This window comes from Astatotilapia calliptera, chromosome 7, assembly GCF_964374335.1.
Source record: "Astatotilapia calliptera chromosome 7, fAstCal68.1, whole genome shotgun sequence".
NCBI classification, from domain to species: domain Eukaryota; kingdom Metazoa; phylum Chordata; class Actinopteri; order Cichliformes; family Cichlidae; genus Astatotilapia; species Astatotilapia calliptera.
The window spans coordinates 2164217-2185955 of NC_137428.1; the positions used below are offsets into that span (position 1 = coordinate 2164217).

At 43.3% G+C, this 21739-nt stretch overlaps 1 protein-coding gene and 2 long non-coding RNA genes across 3 annotated transcripts in view; all 3 read left to right on the plus strand.

Annotated features, from left to right (window-relative positions):
• Positions 1-13098, plus strand: part of LOC145429642 (uncharacterized) — a 47480-nt gene extending 34382 nt beyond the window's left edge. The window contains exon 3 of the long non-coding RNA XR_013909906.1: positions 12160-13098. This is a non-coding gene — a long non-coding RNA (uncharacterized LOC145429642). The remainder of the gene's footprint in view (positions 1-12159) is intronic.
• On the plus strand, positions 3-10626 carry LOC145429644 (uncharacterized). The gene is made up of 3 exons (XR_013909909.1): positions 3-207; positions 7659-7751; positions 9923-10626. It is a non-coding gene; the product is annotated as an uncharacterized LOC145429644 (long non-coding RNA).
• Positions 13099-14831: 1733 nt separating the features above from the next.
• On the plus strand, positions 14832-18165 carry tmed6 (transmembrane p24 trafficking protein 6). Its single transcript, XM_026172441.2, has 4 exons — positions 14832-15272; positions 15497-15623; positions 17414-17586; positions 17823-18165. The coding sequence occupies exons 1-4, from the start codon at positions 14847-14849 to the stop codon at positions 18054-18056; spliced, it is 960 nt and encodes a 319-aa protein (XP_026028226.1). The 5' UTR covers positions 14832-14846; the 3' UTR covers positions 18057-18165.
• The last annotated feature ends 3574 nt before the right edge of the window (positions 18166-21739 follow it).

Consider the following 21739-nt stretch of genomic DNA (forward strand, 5'->3'; position numbering starts at 1 on the left):
TTTATTATCAGCAGAATACTTCAAAGTAAAGCACGGATACCTGGAATGCTTAAGTATTTTGTACTTAGTTACCACCCAGCTGTTCTTGGTTTTGTTCTGACATGAATTGAATCAGAGTGAGCCGATGTTCTGAGCACAGACGGTCCAATCCTGACCCAGGTGAGCCTCAGCCCAACAGTCCAAGCAGAGAGGCCTGTAACGCTTCAGGTGAGTCACAGCCAGCGAATCACAACTGCCTGCTGTCGGTTTGCTTCATCCACACAGGAAGTGGCCCTCTGTGAAAAGACGTTTCTGTGGTGTGTGTTGGTAATCGTAAATGTAAAAACAGAAATGTTAACCAATTGTTTTTGAACTAATTCTAGTTCATAGAGTCCAGTTTGATGTGAGCGGCAAATATTTGATCTCTTTAAATATTTCACAGCAAACCCAGTAAGGCTGCACAGTTGGAGGCGATACCTGCGCTGCATGCACGTCATTGTTTACATCATGAAGGTACCAGTGTTGGGACTAACGCGTTATTAAGTAACGCGTTACAGTAACTACGTTATTATTGTGGTAAGTAGCACGGTAACTAGTTATTATGCCAAAACCAGGAACGCGTTACTCGTTACTGGGATTTAGATAGGCACGTTATTCGTTCGTGTGGTGGCTGTCGCGGAGCTTCCACAGATTCAATAACATTAGCAAGTGGTGGAGGCAGCAGGTGGAGGAGGGAAAGGGGAGACAGGAGGAGAGACCCGAGGCGGCCGCCGGTCCGAGTGTGAACTGAACTTCAGGTAAGAAGTTATGACCTGCAGTCTCTCTGGGTCAGATATGAACCAAGTTTAGGTGGAGTTTATTTTAGCTGTGCTGACTTTTTCGTACTGCGTGCTAGCTAGCATGACGGAGTTTCTATACAGCTGGGTGGTGCTATGTTACTGATGTTGAACCGTCCCGTAAAAAACAGAATCGTCTTCTTCTTTCATTCTCCCCCCTCCCTCTCCTGTTTCTACTTCAATCATGAAACTGATCAATGATCAGCTGATCGGCTTTTCTCTGTTGTTTGTTTATCGACCACTTTGTGCCAGAAAGAGGAAACCAGCGGATAAACAACAGCAGCACGTTCAAGCTTGATCAGCTGTTGTTAGAATTTATTTAATATTACTTTCTAGTATCAGCTGATGTTTGCTGGAGCCACAGCTGTAAAGCTGCTGGTCATGATGTGGGTTTGGTTATGTGGTGAGAGGGAAACATGAAGATGAAACCAGGAGATGTCCTTACTGAACCATCAGAGCTGAACAGGTGATGGAGAAACAGGTTTACCTTTTAGGTGACAGGAATGAGTTGAAGTTATGAACTGTTTCTGAGAGACAAATAACACCAGGATCCTTTTCTAAGTAGCTGACAGCTGGTAACTGTGCAGGGGCGGGTCTAGCAAAGTGCTGCCAGGGGGCCATGTAGGGCATTAACAGGGAGAGGGGGGCACAAAGAAATACTTTTCTTTCTTATTATCATTTAAAATGTCTCGCTTTTAAAAAAATAATTATCTGAGTCTTACAACAAACGATTGATAGATTGATGCATATATACCATCAGAACAGTGAACATCACTGTCACAACAGGGTTTATTTTCATTCAAAGGCTTTATGATTTTTCCTATAATGGCGGCCGGTCTCTAGTCAAATTCCCCGGGCCGATTTTTTGTCCCAGTCCAGCCCTGTAAGCAGCTCATCTGCAGTCTGGTGTTACCTACATCTTCCTATTCAGAAGGCAGAATTTCCGAGTTCTGAGTACAATCGAAAGCACCACGACTGCAGTTTTTGTGTTGGATGTAAAAAGCAGGATAGGATAGAATCAGGCGTGGGATTTCTCTCGTGGAAATGTGCACATTATTTTTTTCCTTTCTATTGGTAGGTGGCACAGTGCACTGTGGCAAGTAAGCAAGCTAGAAGACTGACAGTCTGGCTGGGTATCCAGTTACGGAAGCAACACATTAACAAGAGAATTCTGAGTAAAACCAAAGTTACTTTCCCTAGTAACTAGTTACTCTGAAAGTAACGAGTAACTTGAAGTAACTGAGTTACTTTTGATAGAAGTAACTAGTAATGTAACTAAGTTACTAATTTAAAGTAACTTACCCAACACTGGAAGGTACAGCCAATAGAATGAGAGGTGATATTTTGTTTCTAAGAGATGCACTCAGGTCAGGTACATGGAGACCTTATTTGTCTGCAATGATGTTTTGATGAACAGGAATGTAGCACAAAGTAAAGGTGAAAGCAGCCAGCTGTTAGCTTTAATGTTAACAGTTTCATTTATATTTTTATTCTACAAGCTGCACTGAAGTTAGGAGAGAAGAACAATCAATTATAGTTTGCTGCAAATACCTGTATATGTCTCCATCACTAACTGACACAACAAAGGGGACTCTTACCTTGTAGCGTGAGTGTTGTTGGGAAGCACAGCAGTGACACCTTGTGGTGAATAAGTTAATCACCATCACATAGCTGGTTGCCCTCCATCTACAGCAGCACAGTAGCCAGTAGCTGGAGATTCTGAGGCTGACGGTGCACCGGAGCCCTAGCATCCATACGCTGTTCCAGGCAGTGAATGTTCTCATGTTACCTGATGAATCTGTCTGATTGGTTATTATGTGTTATTATTGTGTATCACGCGTGCATATAACAGGTATTACGGTAAATGATACCTGTTGTACCGTAAAGTAAAAGCTATGTTTTTAGGTGTGACGTTAACAATGACAAACATACATATATATACACATACATACACATATGTATATGTATACCATATATTAGAACATTAGACTGCTGATTTATTGTGAATGGATGATATTGTTTTATGATGCACTATACTGCTGAGTTAAGAAGAGAATATTGTGTGCAGAGAGTCAGGGCCTTGCTGTTCTGATAGCAGAGGAGACAGAGCACATTCCACAGGAGGTTCACCCCACCACCTTGTTGGGAGCAGGAAAAACAATGAGCCGAGGTCATAACTTGGGCGCCGTGTGAGAGAAAGAATGTGAATGTTTAGGCCTTTACGACTAGGTGTTGCCCATTAGAGGCTATAAGAGCTTGAGTAACCCTCCACCAGTTTGAGATTTGCTGTGTCACTCTGCATGCATGTCTCCCCATCCGGAGGGTTTGTGCTCTTAAAGTGTTGAATTGTATGGAATAAAGGATTGTTGATTGAGCATTTATACACCGAGTATTGTCCTTCCTTCAGCCCAAAGATCAAAAGAATTGGGAGAATTGAACAATACATACATACATGCACACACAGACATACATATATATATATGTATGTCTGTGTGTGCATGTATGTATGTATTGTTCAATTCTCCCAATTATATATATATATATATATGTGTGTATATATATGTGTGTGTATATATATGTGTGTGTATATATATGTGTGTGTGTGTGTGTGTATATATACAGGGAGTGCAGAATTATTAGGCAAGTTGTATTTTTGAGGAATAATTTTATTATTGAACAACAACCATGTTCTCAATGAACCCAAAAAACTCATTAATATCAAAGCTGAATGTTTTTGGAAGTAGTTTTTAGTTTGTTTGTAGTTTGAGCTATTTTAGGGGGATATCTGTGTGTGCAGGTGACTATTACTGTGCAGAATTATTAGGCAACTTAACAAAAAACAAATATATACCCATTTCAATGATTTCTTTTTACCAGTGAAACCAATATAACATCTCCACATTCACAAATATACATTTCTGACATTCAAAAACAAAACAAAAACAAATCAGCGACCAATATAGCCACCTTTCTTTGCAAGGACACTCAAAAGCCTGCCATCCATGGATTCTGTCAGTGTTTTGATCTGTTCACCATCAACATTGCGTGCAGCAGCAACCACAGCCTCCCAGACACTGTTCAGAGAGGTGTACTGTTTTCCCTCCTTGTAAATCTCACATTTGATGATGGACCACAGGTTCTCAATGGGGTTCAGATCAGGTGAACAAGGAGGCCATGTCATTAGTTTGTCTTCTTTTATACTCTTTCTTGCCAGCCACGCTGTGGAGTACTTGGACGCGTGTGATGGAGCATTGTCCTGCATGAAAATCATGTTTTTCTTGAAGGATGCAGACTTCTTCCTGTACCACTGCTTGAAGAAGGTGTCTTCCAGAAACTGGCAGTAGGACTGGGAGTTGAGCTTGACTCCATCCTCAACCCGAAAAGGCCCCACAAGCTCATCTTTGCTGATACTCGGCCCTGAAAATCTTAGAAATATGGTATCTAACCAGATTCTTACCCTGGATGGCATTACCTTGGCCTCCAGTAACACTGTGAGGAACCTTGGAGTCATTTTTTTATTGGGCGACCGTGGCTCAGGGGGTTGGGAATCGCATCTGTAACCGGAAGGTCGCCGGTTCGATCCCTGGGCTCTCTGTCTTGGTCGTTGTGTCCCTGGGCAAGACACTTTACCCTACTGCCTACTGGTGTTGGCCAGAGGGGCCGATGGCACGATATGGCAGCCTTGCTTCTGTCAGTCTGCCCCAGGGCAGCTGTGGCTACAACTGTAGCTTGCTTCCACCAGTGTATGAATGTGAGAGTGAATGAATAGTGGTATTGTAAAGCGCTTTGGGTGCCTTGAAAAGCGCTATATAAATCCAATCCATTATTTTTTACCAGGACATGTCCTTCAACGCACATATTAAACAAATATGTAAGACTGCTTTCTTCCATTTGTGCAACATCTCTAAAGTTAGAAATATCCTGTCTCAGAGTGACGCTGAAAAACTAGTTCATGCATTTATTACTTCCAGGCTGGACGACTGTAATTCATTATTATCAGGATGTCCTAAAAACTCCCTGAAAAGCCTTCAGCTAATCCAAAATGCTGCAGCAAGAGTCCTGACAGGGACTAGAAAGAGAGAGCAGATTTCTCCTGTTTTGGTTTCCCTTCATTGGCTTCCTGTTAAATCCAGAATTGAATTCAAAATCCTGCTCCTCACATACAAGGTCTTAAATAATCAGGCCCCATCTTATCTTAATGACCTTGTAGTACCATATCACCCTATTAGAGCACTTCGCTCTCGCTCTGCAGGCCTACTTGTTGTTCCTAGAGTATTTAAAAGTAGAATGGGAGGCAGAGCCTTCAGTTTTCAGGCCCCTCTTCTGTGGAACCAGCTTCCAGTTTGGATTCAGGAGACAGACACTATCTCTACTTTCAAGATTAGGCTTCAAACTTTCCTTTTTGCTAAAGCATATAGTTAGGGCTGGACCAGGTGACCCTGAATCCTCCCTTAGTTATGCTGCAGTAGACGTAGGCTGCCGGGGATTCCCATGATGCATTGAGTTTTTCCTTTCCAGTCACCTTTCTCACTCACTATGTGTTAACAGACCTCTCTGCATTGAATCATATCTGTTATTAATCTCTGTCTCTCTTCCACAGCATGTCTTTATCCTGTCTTCCTTCTCTCACCCCAACCGGTCGCAGCAGATGGCCCCGCCCCTCCCTGAGCCTGGTTCTGCAGGAGGTTTCTTCCTGTTAAAAGGGAGTTTTTCCTTCCCACTGTCGCCAAAGTGCTTGCTCATAGGGGGTCATATGATTGTTGGGTTTTTCTCTGTATCTATTGTGACCAGGAGATATTTTATTATGTATTCTCACAATTAGTTATCATTGATTAATCATTTACCATTGTTAAATCGGTTGACAGAATAATCTTTTAATTACATCTGTGTTACTTTGAGTAAATATTAATGCACACTGATTGTTCAGTGAGGTTCTGTATCATTCTTGTTATCTACTTAAGTTGTTGCACTTTAGTGCAGTCACACCATTCAGACCCACCCGTCCTGTTGGGCCCGGCCCGCCTGCGTGTAGTTCTGCACGTACACAGGCCTTTAAAGTACATGCACGCTCTTATATAACACATGAATGTGTACACACACACTTAGTAAGAATAGGAGGGTTGTCTGAGGACAGTTTTCTGATAGATATACTTTCACAATAGACACGAATAGATATACACACAACACACACTGGTTTTCTCTGAGTGCTGGGCTGAGTGGAAACATCTGGAGGCCTTATAAGGAGAACTTGTGGAGTGAGGGGAACTTCCTGAGTTCTGAGAACTGACTGATACTTATCATGTGACTTGACGTCATCATTGTAATAAAAGCCTTGTGAGATGCTTGTTCGGGGGAGATCGGCTCTAAAAGGCTTGTGATGCTCATCTTCCCCATATGTACATATGTGTAATAAAAATCACTATTCTGACATCTACTGAGACCATGCAGTCGTTTGTCTTCTCCTCAAAACTCGAATCATGACACTATGAAGCGCCTTGAGGCGACTTTTGTTGTGATTTGGCGCTATATAAATAAAATTGAATTGAATTGAATTGAATTGAATTGAATACCAGCCCAAACCAGTACTCCACCTCCACCTTGCTGGCGTCTGAGTGGGACTGGAGCTCTCTGCCCTTTACCAATCCAGCCACGGGCCCATCCATCTGGCCCATCAAGACTCACTCTCATTTCATCAGTCCATAAAACCTTAGAAAAACCAGTCTTGAGATACTTCTTGGCCCAGTCTTGACGTTTCAGCTTGTGTGTCTTGTTCAGTGGTGGTCGTCTTTCAGCCTTTCTTACCTTGGCCATGTCTCTGAGTATTGCACACCTTGTGCTTTTGGGCACTCCAGTGATGTTGCAGCTCTGAAATATGGCCAAACTGGTGGCAAGTGGCATCTTGGCAGCTGCACGCTTGACTTTTCTCAGTTCATGGGCAGTTATTTTGTGCCTTGGTTTTTCCACACGCTTCTTGCGACCCTGTTGACTATTTTGAATGAAACGCTTGATTGTTCGATGATCACGCTTCAGAAGCTTTGCAATTTTTAGACTGCTGCATCCCTCTGCAAGATATCTCACTATTTTTGACTTTTCTGAGCCTGTCAAGTCCTTCTTTCGACCCATTTTGCCAAAGGAAAGGAAGTTGCCTAATAATTATGCACACCTGATATAGGGTGTTGATGTCATTAGACCACACCCCTTCTCATTACAGAGATGCACATCACCTAATATGCTTAATTGGTAGTAGGCTTTCGAGCCTATACAGCTTGGAGTAAGACAACATGCATGAAGAGGATGATGTGGACAAAATACTCATTTGCCTAATAATTCTGCACTCCCTGTATATATATATACATACACGTGTATATATATGTATATATGTATGTTAGCGTGGGCTGCAATGCGTTAGCACGGTTAGCTCATTAATGCGTTAGTGCCATGTAGCCCCACGCACGGGGCGATCCGCGATAACTCGCTAAGGCAGATTTGCCGTGTTAATGCGGTTATGGCGTTAGCATCATTTTAACGGGATTAACGCTGACAGCACAAGTTTTTACAAAAGTCTGCAAGGTCAGCAGACATGGGGACATTTGTGTGCGGACTGAATTATAGCACGTTCGCATGAAGACAGGAATTACATCAAGGGTTTCTACTTCTGCTCCACTAGAGTAGCTTTGCATGAATCACAGTTCAAATATATGTTTTAGCTCCTCCCCTTTTACAGCCAACCTACCTTTACATCAACTGTGTGCCTCAGATACCAGAGATTTCACCTGTGTGTGTGTGTGTGTGTGTGTGTGTGTGTGTGTGTGTGTGTGTGTGTGTGTGTGTGTGTGTGTGTAGATCAGCGGGCTGTGTCCAGAAGAGGCAGCAGCTCAGGAGCAGTCGGGACAGGTGACAGAGTGTCTGAAGATCAAACTGGAAGACTGTAAGATGGTAAATGAGCTCGCTGATGCCTTCACTGACCTCTCAGGGTGTAGTGAAACCCAGCTTTATAATTTAAAATGTTTTAGAGAACTACCTGAGGCTGCTCAGCTGGCATGTACAGTGGCTTGCAAAAGTATTTGGCCCCCTTGAACTTTCCCACATTTTGTCACATTACAGCCACAAACATGAATCAATGTTATTGGAATTCCAGGTGAAAGACCAACACAAAGTGGTGCACACGTGAGAAGTGGAACAAAAATCATACATGATTCCAAACATTTTTTACAAATAAATAACTGCAAAGTGGGGTGTGCGTAATTATTCAGCCCCTGAGTCGATACTTTGTAGAACCAGCTTTTGCTGCAGTTACAGCTGCCAGTCTTTTAGGGTCTGTCTCTACCAGCTTTGCACATCTACAGACTGAAATCTTTGCCCATTCTTCTTTGTAAAACAGCTCCAGCTCAGTCAGATTAGATGGGCAGCGTTTGTGAACAGCAGTTTTCAGATCTTGCCACAGATTCTGGATTGGATTTAGATCTGGACTTTGACTGGGCCAGTCTAACACATGGATGTGTTTTGTTTTAAACCATCCCATTGTTTCCTGGCTTTATGTTCAGGGTCGTTGTCCTGCTGGAAGCTGAACCTCCGCCCCAGTCTCAAGTCTTTTGCAGACTCCAAGAAGTTTTCTTCCAAGACTGCCCTGTATTTGGCTCCATCCATCTTCCCATCAACTCTGACCAGCTTCCCTGTCCCTGCTGAAGAGAAGCCCCCCCAGAGCATGATGCTGCCACCACCATATCTGACAGTGGGGATGGTGTGTTCAGAGTGATGTGCAGTGTTAGTTTTCCACACACAGCGTTTTGCATTTTGGTCTCATCTGACCAGAGCAGCTTCTTCCACATGTTTGCTGTGTCCCCACATGGCTTGGGGCAAACTGCAAACGGGACTTCTTATGGTTTTCTGTTAACAATGGCTTTCTTCTTGCCACTCTTCCATAAAGGCCAACTTTGTGCAGTGCACGACTAATAGTTGTCCTATGGACAGATTCCCCCACCTGAGCTGTAGATCTCTGCAGCTCGTCCAGAGTCACCATGGGCCTCTTGGCTGCATTTCTGATCAGCGCTCTGCTTGTTCGGCCTGTGAGTTTAGGTGGACGGCCTTGTCTTGGTAGGTTTACAGTTGTGCCATACTCCTTCCATTTCTGAATGATGGCTTGAACAGTGCTCCGTGGGATGTTCAAGGCTTGGGAAATCTTTTTGTAGCCTAAGCCTGCTTTAAATTTCTCAATAATTTTATCCTTGACCTGTCTGGGGTGTTCTTTGGACTTCATGGTGTTGTTGCTCCCAATATTCTCCTCTGAGGCCATCACAGAGCAGTTGTGGAGCTGTTTTGCAAAGAAGAATGCGCAAGGATTTCAGTCTGTAGATGTGCAAAGCTGGTAGAGACATACTGTAAGTGTCACAGAAATGGCTTATGTATAAAGAAGTTTAATAGATGGTTCCAGCAGTTAAAATGTTCTTGATTGTACATTTCTGTGGTCAATATTGTAAAGGTGTGTTTATCTTGTATAGGAGACATGTTTATCTTGTCACAAAGAACAAGTTGTTACACCGCTATTATTGCGAGGTTTGGGCGTGATAATATAGGGTCGAGCCACGATCGCCCCATATATAAATATATATATAGTCGACCTTAATCTTGCAGAGAATCTGATGATTTTGTGGATAATTAAAGTCAGTCATATATCCACAAACACAACAAGCTGAAAGTCAGTGATGCTGCTCGGTTTGCAGTCCTGAATATCACGGCACAAGCAGGATCCACTGCACTGTTAATGTGAGCTGTGTTATATTGCTGCCTCTGTTCGGTGGTGTCGAGCCAAACGGACTTTAACGTGTGTTTGAACGAGCTGACGGTTCACTCGTTAAGCTGAAAGAAAGATGCTTTAATCACAGCAGTCACACATGTGTCCACTGCACCATCTGGAACTCTTCTTGTTTACACTCGTAATAACACAAACACTAAATCCTGCTTCTCTGTGCTGTTGTGTAGCAGTGTGTACACCTGAGACTGTCACCTGTCTGTCTGTCCTGCACTCTCTCTCTGTTTCTTTCTCTCTGATTGTGGAATAAAAGTATGAACGTGTGTTTATAAGTTACACTTGTGTTTGAATCCTGCAGCTTATCACACATTTGATTTCCATGTGTGACGACTGCAAGTGTCCAGAGTGAGGACAGAATGAGGGACCCACTGCTGCACATCATCTGTGAGGCTTTGCAGCCCTGATGATCCACCAGGACAAACTCGGCAGTGTGTGAGGAAGAGGAGGAGGAAGAGCCAGCAGCAGCTGACAGATGGAGAGAATAGACAGACTGTTCCCTGTTTGTGAAGGACTGCTAGGAAAGTTTAACAGAACTGTCTGTGCTGAATCAGTCTTATTAGGTAATGTTCACATAATGTGATCATCCCAGTGTTTCCAGTGTGGGAGAAAGTACTCAGAGTACTCAGGGCCTTCAAGTTACACACCATGAAAGGCAGCAACAAGTTTAATGTTCAGAAACCTAAAGTCTGTATCAGCAGCAGAATGGAGCTAAAATAAATGTTGGTTTCAGTTCTATGAAGCTTTGAGGATTTTAGATCAGTAGCTGCTGTGTTTGTTGCATCATATTGCTGTAACTGTTTATATGCTTTATATATTCTAAGCTAAGTTGATCTATAGTGTTACATCATATTCTATAAGGATGTTATGTGTTTGTAGACTTTCTGCCCAGTTTGACCCATTTAGCAGACGTCAGCCTGTTTAAGGCTCTGATGTCTATTCTGTGTGACTTACAGCAGTTATGACATGGTCTGATTTTCTCACCCAATAAAGGAATATTTCATATATCAGTCTACTCTTCATTCTATCAGACACAGTTATCACAGCTCGTACATTTGCTTTATACACATATGTAAGCATTGAGCCAAATGTAATAATGCCAACGTATTAAACGAACAATATTTGTCTCTTATATATAACACATCTGTATACACACTGTCACAGATACTCGTCTTTGAGTGAAGATTTAAGGTGATAGGACATATAAACAACTGTTCAAGCTCACTGCTGTAATATATCATAATAATCTGACTATAACTTTAATATTGGCCATATTATATTTACATTACCACAGTGAGATGACTTTAGTCTCATGACCAACATCAGCTAATTGTTATTTACTAGCTAATCTTAAATGACTGTTCAGCACAGGAATGAAGCCCAACAATCATGTTTTACGGTCCTTTGGTCTCAAATGAACAAAACATGTTCTCCTTCGTTTCTGTCACACAAAGCTGTATGACACGTTTCTCGCGGTTAGTATCATGGTTGCTAGGCAACCTGAGCAGCGCGACGAAGGCAAGACCGTCCTATTTCACAAGCCTCTCACTTCCGCACTTCTCATACTTATAGTACGCACCGTGCGTAGTGCGCGTACTTCAAGCGTGCAGACCCTGAATTGGGACACAGCCTAGTGGTGCCGAGCTGGCGCACCGAGTAGTTCCTGTTACCTGCTGTGTGTCTGTTTTTACAGGTAAGCTGGGTTCCAAATAATACATATGTGATAGACAACAGTAGCAATCGAAAAGCTAGAGAGCCAGTTCACGAGTTTAAGGGTTGATAGCGACGAACCACCACCAGCTGTTGCTAAAAGCACCTTTGTTAGCTAGCAAAGTATTTACAAATAGTTCTCCCGTTCATTGATCTGAGCATGCGCAGAATGATCCACAGCGCTCCTTTGATCTTCTCGAACGATCATCGTGACGTCACGGCGACATCACAATGATCCTTTGAGAAGATCAAAGGATCATTGTTTTGTCACAGCGACATCGCATTCTCTGCCACGCCCACCGAGTCTATAAATAGGAGCTCGTTCAACAGTTTACAGCAGAAAGAGACAGTTGTTTGAGACACAGCTACCCTTTGACACCCTTGAGCCTTAAATCTTTACAAAAATGTCACAGGCAAGAGCAGATCCGTTAGACGAACTCCGTCATCAAAACGCACAGCTCTGGGAAGAACACGCACGACTCACCGAAGAACTCGCACGAGTCAATGAAATGTGCATAGACTTCAGTCACGATGTCACACGACACATTCAAGAAAACACACGACTCGGTCGAGAAAACACACAACTCGGTCAAGAAAACGCACAACTCGTTCAAGAAAACGCACAACTCGAGCTAGAAAAAGCACAACTCAGTGAAAACTACATAGAACTCAGACAAGAACACACAGAACTCCGTCACGATGTCACACCACACATTCAAAAAAACACACGACTCTGTCGAGAAAACACACAACTCAGGCAAGAGATGGCAGAACTCAGACAAATTGTGGAAAATCTTCAGCGCCCAGCGGTACGGGAACAAGAGTGAGGTGTCCATACCACCTCAGGCGGGATTCGAGCATCTTTTGAACTCGAGCCACAGTCCACCGACCTGTCATAAATATGCTGTGCTCTCCTTTATGTTTGATTTAATTTTGCCCCTCACCCCCCAACCAGTCATGGCAGAAGACCGCCCCTCCCTGAGCCTGGTTCTGCCAGAGGTTTCTTCCTGTTAAAAGGGAGTTTTTCCTCTCCACCGTTGCCAGAGTGCTTGCTCATAGGGGATCATTTGATTGTTGGGGCTGAATTTTTGGATTTCATTTAATTGGCTTAAACTGAAAAATCTAAAAATTCATGTGAGGGCTTCACATAGTGGAGAGCACTACATTTGCTAACTGCTCTTTGTTTATTTGTAGATTTTGTAGTTCTTCCTACTACAAAAACTACAAATGAAAACAAGGCAGTTAGCAGCAAATGAAAATAAATAAAACACTTAAAAAAATCTGCTACTGCTCTGTGTGTTTACTTCAGTGAACACTTGTATGTTTTTGTGTTAGAAGATTGTCGATTGTCCAAAATGTCCTACACCTTGATGTTGGTGGGGTTCCAGAGGCACCAGCAGCTTCAAATATGTGTTTGCTGCTTTGTAATGGCCTTTTAGCAGCTGCTCTCTTAATGGGATGTATTTGTCCTGCAGAAACCTTCCTCGTTGTGCCTTTATCTGCACGAACCCGTGTGTGCTCTGACTCAGCCACAGATCTCCTAACGTTGCGGTGATCACGATTAAGTTTTCATGAAATATCTCAGGTTTTCACTACGTGTCCAAGGCATTTAGCTATTTCACACTTTTCAGCAGCAGCGAGATCCTTTTATTTTTCCATATTGTTAACTGTCAGTTTGTTCATTTCCTCAGTGTTGGAGTGAAGCACAGCCGTTTCTAAAGTGTCTGCAGGCACTGACGTGTCCACAGACGTGTGGATTTGTGTGCTGCTGTGTTCACTTGTGTGTTTTTGTGCACTCAGGAGGACGGTACCTGTCTCGTCGTCATCTCGTAGACAAATATTTGACGACATCTAGAAGAGAAGTCTGAGTCGCCGTCCAAACGTCTGCCTGCAGCACAACCTCCGTCTCTCAGCGCTCGGCATGCACGCTGAATAAGAGCCCTCAGGTGAACTTCTCTCACCTGCATAAACACTTTGCATCGGTTTCTATTTTCGGCTGCAGGTCCATGAAGGCACTTTTGGAGGAATATTATGGTCTGACCTTCATCCTTCAGCTCTCTCTGAACTCTCTGAGCAGCTCTCTGGCGTCTCTGTGAGGACCTGCAGGAACACTTCTCCAGACTTCTTGAAGGACATTCAAAGCTCTTCTGCCTTCTGTTGATGATGTTGATGACTCCACGCTGTTTATGTCCTGCTGAGCTTTGTGCTCTGGGACTGCCAGACCATGACTGATAGTGTTATTGTCTTATATCTCACGTCACTGCTTATATCTGAAGTTCTGCTGGCAGAAATGCCCTTCAGTCAGAAAGGTTGATGGTCAGGATGAACCTGGACACTTCTTTGCACACATGTGTGTCGTATCTTTTGCATGATAAGTACTGATAGAGACAGACGTGAGTCTGTATTTATATTTCTTGCAGCCTGTTAGCACTGTACCTCCTGCCTTTCCAAACGGCTCTTCTGTGTTTCTGTCTCATCGTTCTGCTGATGAACATTTGTCGCCCACCGTGATCTCAGCACGTCGTCCTGGTTCTGGACAGCAGACGTGTGTTGATCTGAGTCCTGTGATTTCCAGTAGTGATTTATTCCCAAGACCAAATCAAACCGTCCTCTGCTGCCGTGTTGTTGCACAATAAAAATGATGCAGCTGTCAGAAACGGTCCGGCCCTGGTTATTGTCTCAGATATGACGCTCGTCTTATCCTGTCGGCTTCTGTCGCTTTCCTTCATTTACTTCTTGTTATTTTCCTGAAATGTGCTCCAGAGTGACAAAAATATGTGCTGGAGTTTATGCTGCACTAAAACCTCTGTGACATCGATGCACTCACTGCTAACAGGAAAGCCAGAGGAGCAGATGCATCCCAGCAAAACACTGATGCAGCTTTTTCACATTAAACTGAAGTGATATCAGATACAGTCCTGATTAAAGCTTTAAGACCACTTGAAAAATGGCAAAAATCATATTTTGCATGGTTGGATCTAAATAAATGTTGTTACTAAGAGAATGTTTTATTCACAAATGCAGACATTTCAAAGCTAAACGACATGATTTTGAAAATGAGAAGTGATATGAAGTGTATGTTAATCACAGAATCATAATTCATACATGATTTCATTGATAGTTAATTATGTTTAACTGCTCAGCACTGATCACTTCCTGCTGCAGAGGGTGGAACAACCAGTGATCAGGTTTAGGGGGCAGTTACTTTTGCACACAGGGCAGGTTTGGGGAAAGTTTTTCGCTTTATAAATGAAACCATCATTTAAACAATACTGTTTGTATTCTCTTTATGATCTTTGTCTAGAATGGAAACAAGTTTTATCATGTAAAACATCAAACAGACCTTCTTCTCAGCACTACACCCACTCTCCTGTTGGCATATGTCTGCTGTTTCCTGTTCACCAGTGGATCAATGGATTCATGTAAATGTTGAAATGACGGCCATGAGAATAATCTAAATGTACATCCACCACATGGTCAAATATTACTGAACCGGTGGTCCAAACCTCCACAGGATGTCGGGATCTGTCTGTGGAAGTTTCAAGGTTCATTTGTTTGGATCACCTGGAGAGTTTCCCTCCTGCAGGGTTTTCCTCTCTATCAGCAGTGCTTCCATCTGTGCAGCCCGTCCAGTTTTCCCAGCAGAGGAGGAAACATTTCAGGGCTGGTTAATCATTTTTGATCTAACTGCAGCACAGACTCTACTCTCACCCTTCCATGTTTTAGACATGCTGTGCTGGATTCCCTGCTTCTTTCTGGGCTTTTTATTTTGGGGCTCAGCTCATGGGGTTCCCCAGACAAACGCCCGCCCCGACGTCACAGACCAGGAGCTGTTCTGGGGTTCTGACCAGTACGACTTTGCTATAGTGCTTCCTGCTGCTGGGTTGGAGTGTTTCTGGCACTTTGCTCACCGTGGAGAGAGATTTTACTTGAACTTCATGGTAAGAAGAAAACTCTGTGTCAAGCTAAGTGACGCCACCTGACATGTAGTCTGTTTTCCCACAAATGTCAGATTAGCATGGACACCAGCATCGGTACCATCTGTTGAAAAGAGCTCACAGTGGTAACATCAAACAGGATATTTTACACTGACAGAGCTGCTGCTGCTCGTTCCTGCAGTGTGTGGACGCTCTGTATGGTTTTTAACTCTGTATTGGTTTTGTAGGTCCAGTGGGTGATGGGAGTTGGCCATGACAGACACCTGTCTGTCACCGTCAACACTCCGAGTGATCTGTTGCTGTCTACTGTTGATGATGCGAAGGGCCAGATCAACTTTGAGGCTGCAGAATCAGGTAGCTGTCTGTCTGATGGATAGCTCTTCCATGCTGTTATTTCACTTCAGCTGAATGCGATGAACAGATTGTAGGAAATTATGTCTAGATATTCACTTTAACATTAAATGTTGATACAACACAAACTCTCGTAGAGGATGTAAAGTCAGAGAGATACATGTTTTAAAGGTGAGCAGCCAAATAATTATTAAAACACAAAAACACCTTGTTAGCGTTAGCTGGTAGATTAGCATTTGAGATTTCCATTGAGATTTCATCTTTTATTCTCATGATACAGGTCGTCCCACTGCATCTCACCCTGCAGGAGTTTTACAGAAATGTTCAATAAAATCTTCTAATTTTCATCATGTTTTTCTGTAATGGTGCCTGGGTGGTGCCAGTGTTTTAAGTTTGGACATTTTGTTAGTGTTTAGTTTTCCTGTGTCTGTTTCCTGTTTTATTATGATAGTCTTTTGTCCTGTGCTCGTTATGTGGAGTGTACTTCCTGTTTCTTTAGTTTCTTCCAGCCATGTTTTCACCTGTTTCTCATCCTGTCATTATTTATTTGTCACTGCTCATTGTCACGTCATCGTCAATGCCTCGTGCGTGCACCCTGTAGATCAGCGGTCCCCAACCTTTTTTGCGCCACGGACCGGTTTATGCCCGACAATATTTTCACGGACCGGCCTTTAAGGTGTCGCGGATAAATACAACAAAATAAAACTAGTACCGGTACCGAAAAAAAGAAAATTTATTCATAACACACGTGGAAAGACCCAGGAAAACCGAGTAAACGATAAAAACGATAACAAAATAACACTGAAAACCGATAAAAACCCTGAAAACCAGACATTTCACACCTGAGCCTCAACTCTCGCGGCCCGGTACCACACGACTCACGGACCGGTACCGGTCCGAGGCCCGGGGGTTGGGGACCGCTTCTGTAGATGTTATTAGTCTCATCATTGAGACTCAACTCTTCAGTCGGTTTCGGCACCGTTCTCTGAAGGTCCCACCACAGCTTCTCTGTCAGGCTGCGGTCTGGACTGGCTGGAGCATTGCACCACTTTGATTCTTTTTCTTTTGGAAGTTTGGCACTCTTCTTGGTATCATCGTCCTGTGGCTGATGGCCTCACATCTGACTCTAGAATACATTTGTATACAGAGGAGTTCATGGTTTACTGAGTCACTGCACGGAGCCCAGATCATCATCCCTCCACCACAGTGCTGACAGCTGGTCTGACGTGTTTCGTTTTCTCCTTTATGGACAAACATGTCCACTTTGGTTTTGTCTGTCCAAAGGAACCTGAGCGTTGCTGCAATGTTCAGTTAAAGAGAAGAGGCTTCCTCCTGGTAACCCTTCCAAACAAGTCACACTTGTTCAGTCTGTTTCTATTTGTACTCTCATGAACTTTAACATTTAACATGAGGCCTGTAGAGTCTGAGAATGAGAATTCTTGGGGTTTTGCAGTTTTTCTGAGCGTTTGGATGGTCTTAGGTTGAATTTGCTGGAACATCCACTCCTGAGATGATTGTAGCATTGTGTTAACACACAACTGAATGCTGCAGACCAGCAAACTGCAAAAACGTCTGCATTTGCAAAGGTTCTCACATCTGCCGTTGGATACACCAATCAAATACAACTGATTTTAATTCCTATGGAAACATTAAGGATAAACTCAATTTTCACAGGATTCTGCGATACGTAATAGGTTTGCTTTAACTGGAAAACATTTTGTGTTTGCTGTGTTACTTTTAACTGTGCTATATGGAAAAAAAAAAGAAAAACATCTTGACTTGTCTACTTCCAGGTTTCTATCAGATGTGCTTCAGCAACTTCCACAACCGTTTCGGCTCGATGCAGGTTTCCCTCAGCTTTGGTGTTTACTATGACACCTACCAAGATCCCTCAAAGAGCGAGGAGGAGGAGAAGAAGAAGGAGGAGATCAGCAAAGAGCTGAACAACACACTGAGCGTCATCGAGGTACACATAGCTACCTGCTGTTACAGTTGTTATAGTGTTGTGGTGTCTGTGGCAGTACTGACAGCAGTTGGTGAGCCAAAACAAGTCAAATGTATTTAAACTTCACACTTAAGTTCAAAGTGTTTCACAAAATGAATTAAAAACAGTAACTGGTAGCAGAGGCGGGATTGTTGGAGTTTGACACATCAAAAGTGAATAAACAGATTTTTATACCTGCGTCTGTTCTGCTGTGTCAGACTACGACCCACAAAGTGGAGACCTACGTCTTTCACATGTTCCGGCACTACGGCTTCAGTCGGATGAGAAAGAGCGTAGACTACTTCCTGCTGCAGTCCAACTCAAAGTACATCACCTGGTGGTCGATGGCCCTCAGCCTCCTCATCGTCACCTCTGGGTACCTGCAGCTACTCTTCCTCAAAAGCCTCTTTGTCAACAATACCGGCACAGAGGGCGAGAAGCCTCGATGCTGATAGACTAAAAATAAAAATGTCTGGATGTTTTGTGGAGGAAAGGCAGACACGAACAAATTGAAAAGCAGTGATGGTTCTTTCTCTTTGAATGAATAAATATTAGAAATAATCATGTTGAGACTTTGTGATGCTTTTCCAAACAGACTCGATCAGTTATCTTAACACGTTTTTTTTCACAACATACTGCATTGATACAGTTTGATAACAAATAAAAACAATAACATATATGTGATGGTGATTTTAAAAATATGTAAACATATTATACTGATAGCTACCAGTACTCTCCAGAAACCATTCATCAGCTGTTTGCAGAATCTACACGTTGGCATAGCAATGGGCGGTTGGCGAGGGGTTAAGGACCGGTCTCTAGGCCAGCATGACGGGGCAATAGCAGCTAATCACCAAGCACTTACAACGGGTTGGGAATGATTGGTGGTTCAATGGTTTCCTACAGGTCTCTGGGCCTTTGTGACACAATATGAGTAGACTGTGTTGCCAGTAGGTTATGGGGCTTCTGTGTTCACATCTGCTCTGTATGACATTAAACTCCAAGGACCAAATAAACTGCAAATTTGAGTGTTTCGAGTAGCCTGAGCTTTTAGCTTACATGCACTGGCATTATTATTAAAAATGTAAAATAAAAGATGTTAAACCATGTTTCACATGAACATCCACCACCAGAACACAAAATATATGATGGGAAAGACAGAGGAGCAGAACAAGTTCATCTAGAGGCAGATGTTGCTTAAGGAAGTAGACTAGAAGCCAAGTATAATAAAACTGACCGCATATTTTAAAAATGCAGGGGTGGTTAGTCTTTAAATGTTAACAAAACAAAATTTCAAGGTTGAGGTTTGAAAAACTGTAAAGTCCAGAAATCAGTGGTTAATGTCACTTTGTTGATAAAGTGTGCTGGTAGAACCTGGAATTGTGGTTTCCTGTTAAAATGTTACCAGATCCAGCATTTATGTGTGACTTCAGACTTTATACATAATAATGACCCAGACTGAACACTGCAGTTATAATTGATCTGAATTTCAGGAGTGGGACCACACCTCCATACACGTCACTTCCTCTCCTATGTCTATATATGTCGCCTGCCCTATAACCTATAACAGGCACTATAACCTGTTCATTATTGTTTCCATGCCCCACCCATCTCGCCTTTTCAAGCCTTTCACTTCTCATTAGTATCTGCACAGCCTGGGACCTGCCTCCAGTCCCCTCTGAGGCCTTCCCCAAACCACAGCCTCAATTCAATCTCAAGCCATTATCTACTAGAAATGCTGTCAAACCTAAAATGAGGACGATAGTATTTTGCAGGCATCTGTATTCAATTCAATTTAATCTTATTTATATAGCACCAAATCACAACAACAGTCACCTCAAGGTGCTTTATATTGTAAATGGTAAATGGCCTGTATTTATATAGCGCTTTACTAGTCCCTAAGGACCCCAAAGCACTTTACACATCCAGTCATCCACCCATTCACACACTGGTGATGGCAGCTACGTTGTAGCCTGGGGCGCACTGATAGAGGCGAGGCTGCCGAACACTGGCGCCAGCGGTAGGCAGAGGGCCCGGTGGGTGAAGTGTCCCAAGGACACAACGACCGAGACTGTCCGAGTCGGGGCTCAAACCGGTTACAAGGCGAATTCCCAACTCTTGAGCCACGATCGCCCCCAGGATATTGTAAGGTAAAATCATATGACCCTGTGAGCAAGCACTTTGGCGACAGTGGGAAGAAAAACTCCCTTTTAACAGGAAGAAACCTCCGGCAGAACCAGGCTCAGGGAGGGGCGGGGCCATCTGCTGCGACCTGTTGGGGTGAGAGAAGGAAGACAGGATAAAGACATGCTGTGGAAGAGAGACAGAGATTAATAACAAGTATGATTCCTACGGTGGCTGGGAAGTGCAAATCACATTTACAACATCAACAACAAAATAATATTTCCGAAAACACTTTTACATTAAAAAAAGGTTTTGACCTTGACTTCCAGGTGTTCTGAGTGTGGTGTTCAGAGCTGCCCACCAGCAGGTTGAGGATTGAAGCCAGAAACTTGGAGATGTTATAGGTGACTGAGTTGATCATGCAGACAATTGGTCTTAAAGGTGCACCCTGTTTATGTATTTTTGGTAAACCATAGTGGTTGGTGTAGATTCCCCTGGGTACAGCCTGTGGTATGAGGTCCGGTCAATAGCCTTGTCTTGTTCTAACTGCTTCAGACAGTCTATCACCCTCTTCCTGTAGCCACTAAAATTTATTTATACAGTAAAACTGTTAATTTTCATTTGTTGCCTCAAGACAACACTGTGCAGTTAGCCCAATTTTTTTCAGGCAATATACAGTAATGCATTTGCATTTGCGTGTAGAGATGTGTTTGTGTGCATTTATATGATCATAGTCAATGTTTATTACTTTACAATCTACTCATAATTACAGGACATGGATGTAAAAAACCTTTTATGGAGGGAAACCAAGGGAATGTGCACTTTCTGTCCTCAGAAAGTGAGGACAGTGAAGTAGAGGAGTGGATCCCTGAATCAGGTTTGAGGGACAATTAGGAGCTCAGGAGTAACTGTGTCTGTGTGTCAGATGAAGAAAATGGCGAGGGGGCCAATCTCGAATCTTTGCAAGAGGGCATTAAAAATATCAGCCAACAAATCTTTGACCTCCGGACGGAGATGAAAGCTGACTTCGACGCATTCAAAGAAGACCTCAGGCGTGAGTTGAAAGACGACCTAAAGAAATTCAAAGAAGACACAAACCAACAGCTATCGGCTAACAAGCTAGCGCTCCAAGAACACGGCGAGAAACTCGAGGAAGCCGAAACACGAGTGGCGGGGCTTGAAAGCTGGTCAGCGGTGGCCTATGACGCGCTGAGACAATCGCTAATGGAGCAAAGGAAACTAACCGAAAGGCTAGAAGACCTTGAGTCTAGATCGAGAAGGAGAAGGAGAAGAGGGCAGTTCGGTAATGAGCTTTGTTGAAAATGTGATCAGAAGAGAGAGACTAATACCTGATGGCACTGACCCACAAATACAACGGGCTCACCGATCCCTCGGTCCTAAGCCAGGTGCTGATGCCGCTCTCCGTTCCATTGTCGTCTGTTTTCTTCCGTTCAAAACAAAGGAAACCGTCCTCAGAAACGCATGGCAGAAGAAGATCCTCGTCAAAGACAAACCCATCGGTTTTGACCATGATTATACTGCCACGGTAGTACAACAGCGCCGTGCACATAGAGAAGTGAAAAGCGCACTTAAACAAAAGGGCATACGATTCCAATTCTCTCCAGGGTTTAATTAGAGCCCCCGGGCTCGGTGTGAATAATGCAGCACCTGAGCGCACCTGAGCGGCCTGCTCGAGCAGAACGAGGAGCCGCAGGGAGGCCGAGAGAGCACCACCTCCAGAGGGAGAGAGAGGGTGGTGAAAGGGTTTGAAAGAGTAACATCATAACATCTGAAGGTTTTCATGTCACTCTAATGATGTCCTGACAGAACCACGAGGGGCATCAGAAACATCTGTGTCACACCTGTCCATCACTACATCTGTGTTAGTGACACTGCTGGAAGAATCCAGATTGCTTTGATTATTGTTTCCTTCCATTTTGTTTGCACTAACACTGCAAGCATCAGACTAAATCATACTTATTATTTATGACCCCACAGTACCATATCACCC

What these genes read in the sequence shown, in the direction of transcription:
- tmed6 (XM_026172441.2), top strand. Translation starts at nt 14,847, where the DNA reads ATGTCGGGATCTGTCTGTGGAAGTTTCAAGGTTCATTTGTTTGGATCA. An exon ending in CTTTGAGGCTGCAGAATCAG is followed by an intron (nt 15,624 to 17,413) that starts GTAGCTGTCTGT and finishes GTCTACTTCCAG; the next exon opens with GTTTCTATCAGATGTGCTTC. An exon ending in ACACACTGAGCGTCATCGAG is followed by an intron (nt 17,587 to 17,822) that starts GTACACATAGCT and finishes CTGCTGTGTCAG; the next exon opens with ACTACGACCCACAAAGTGGA.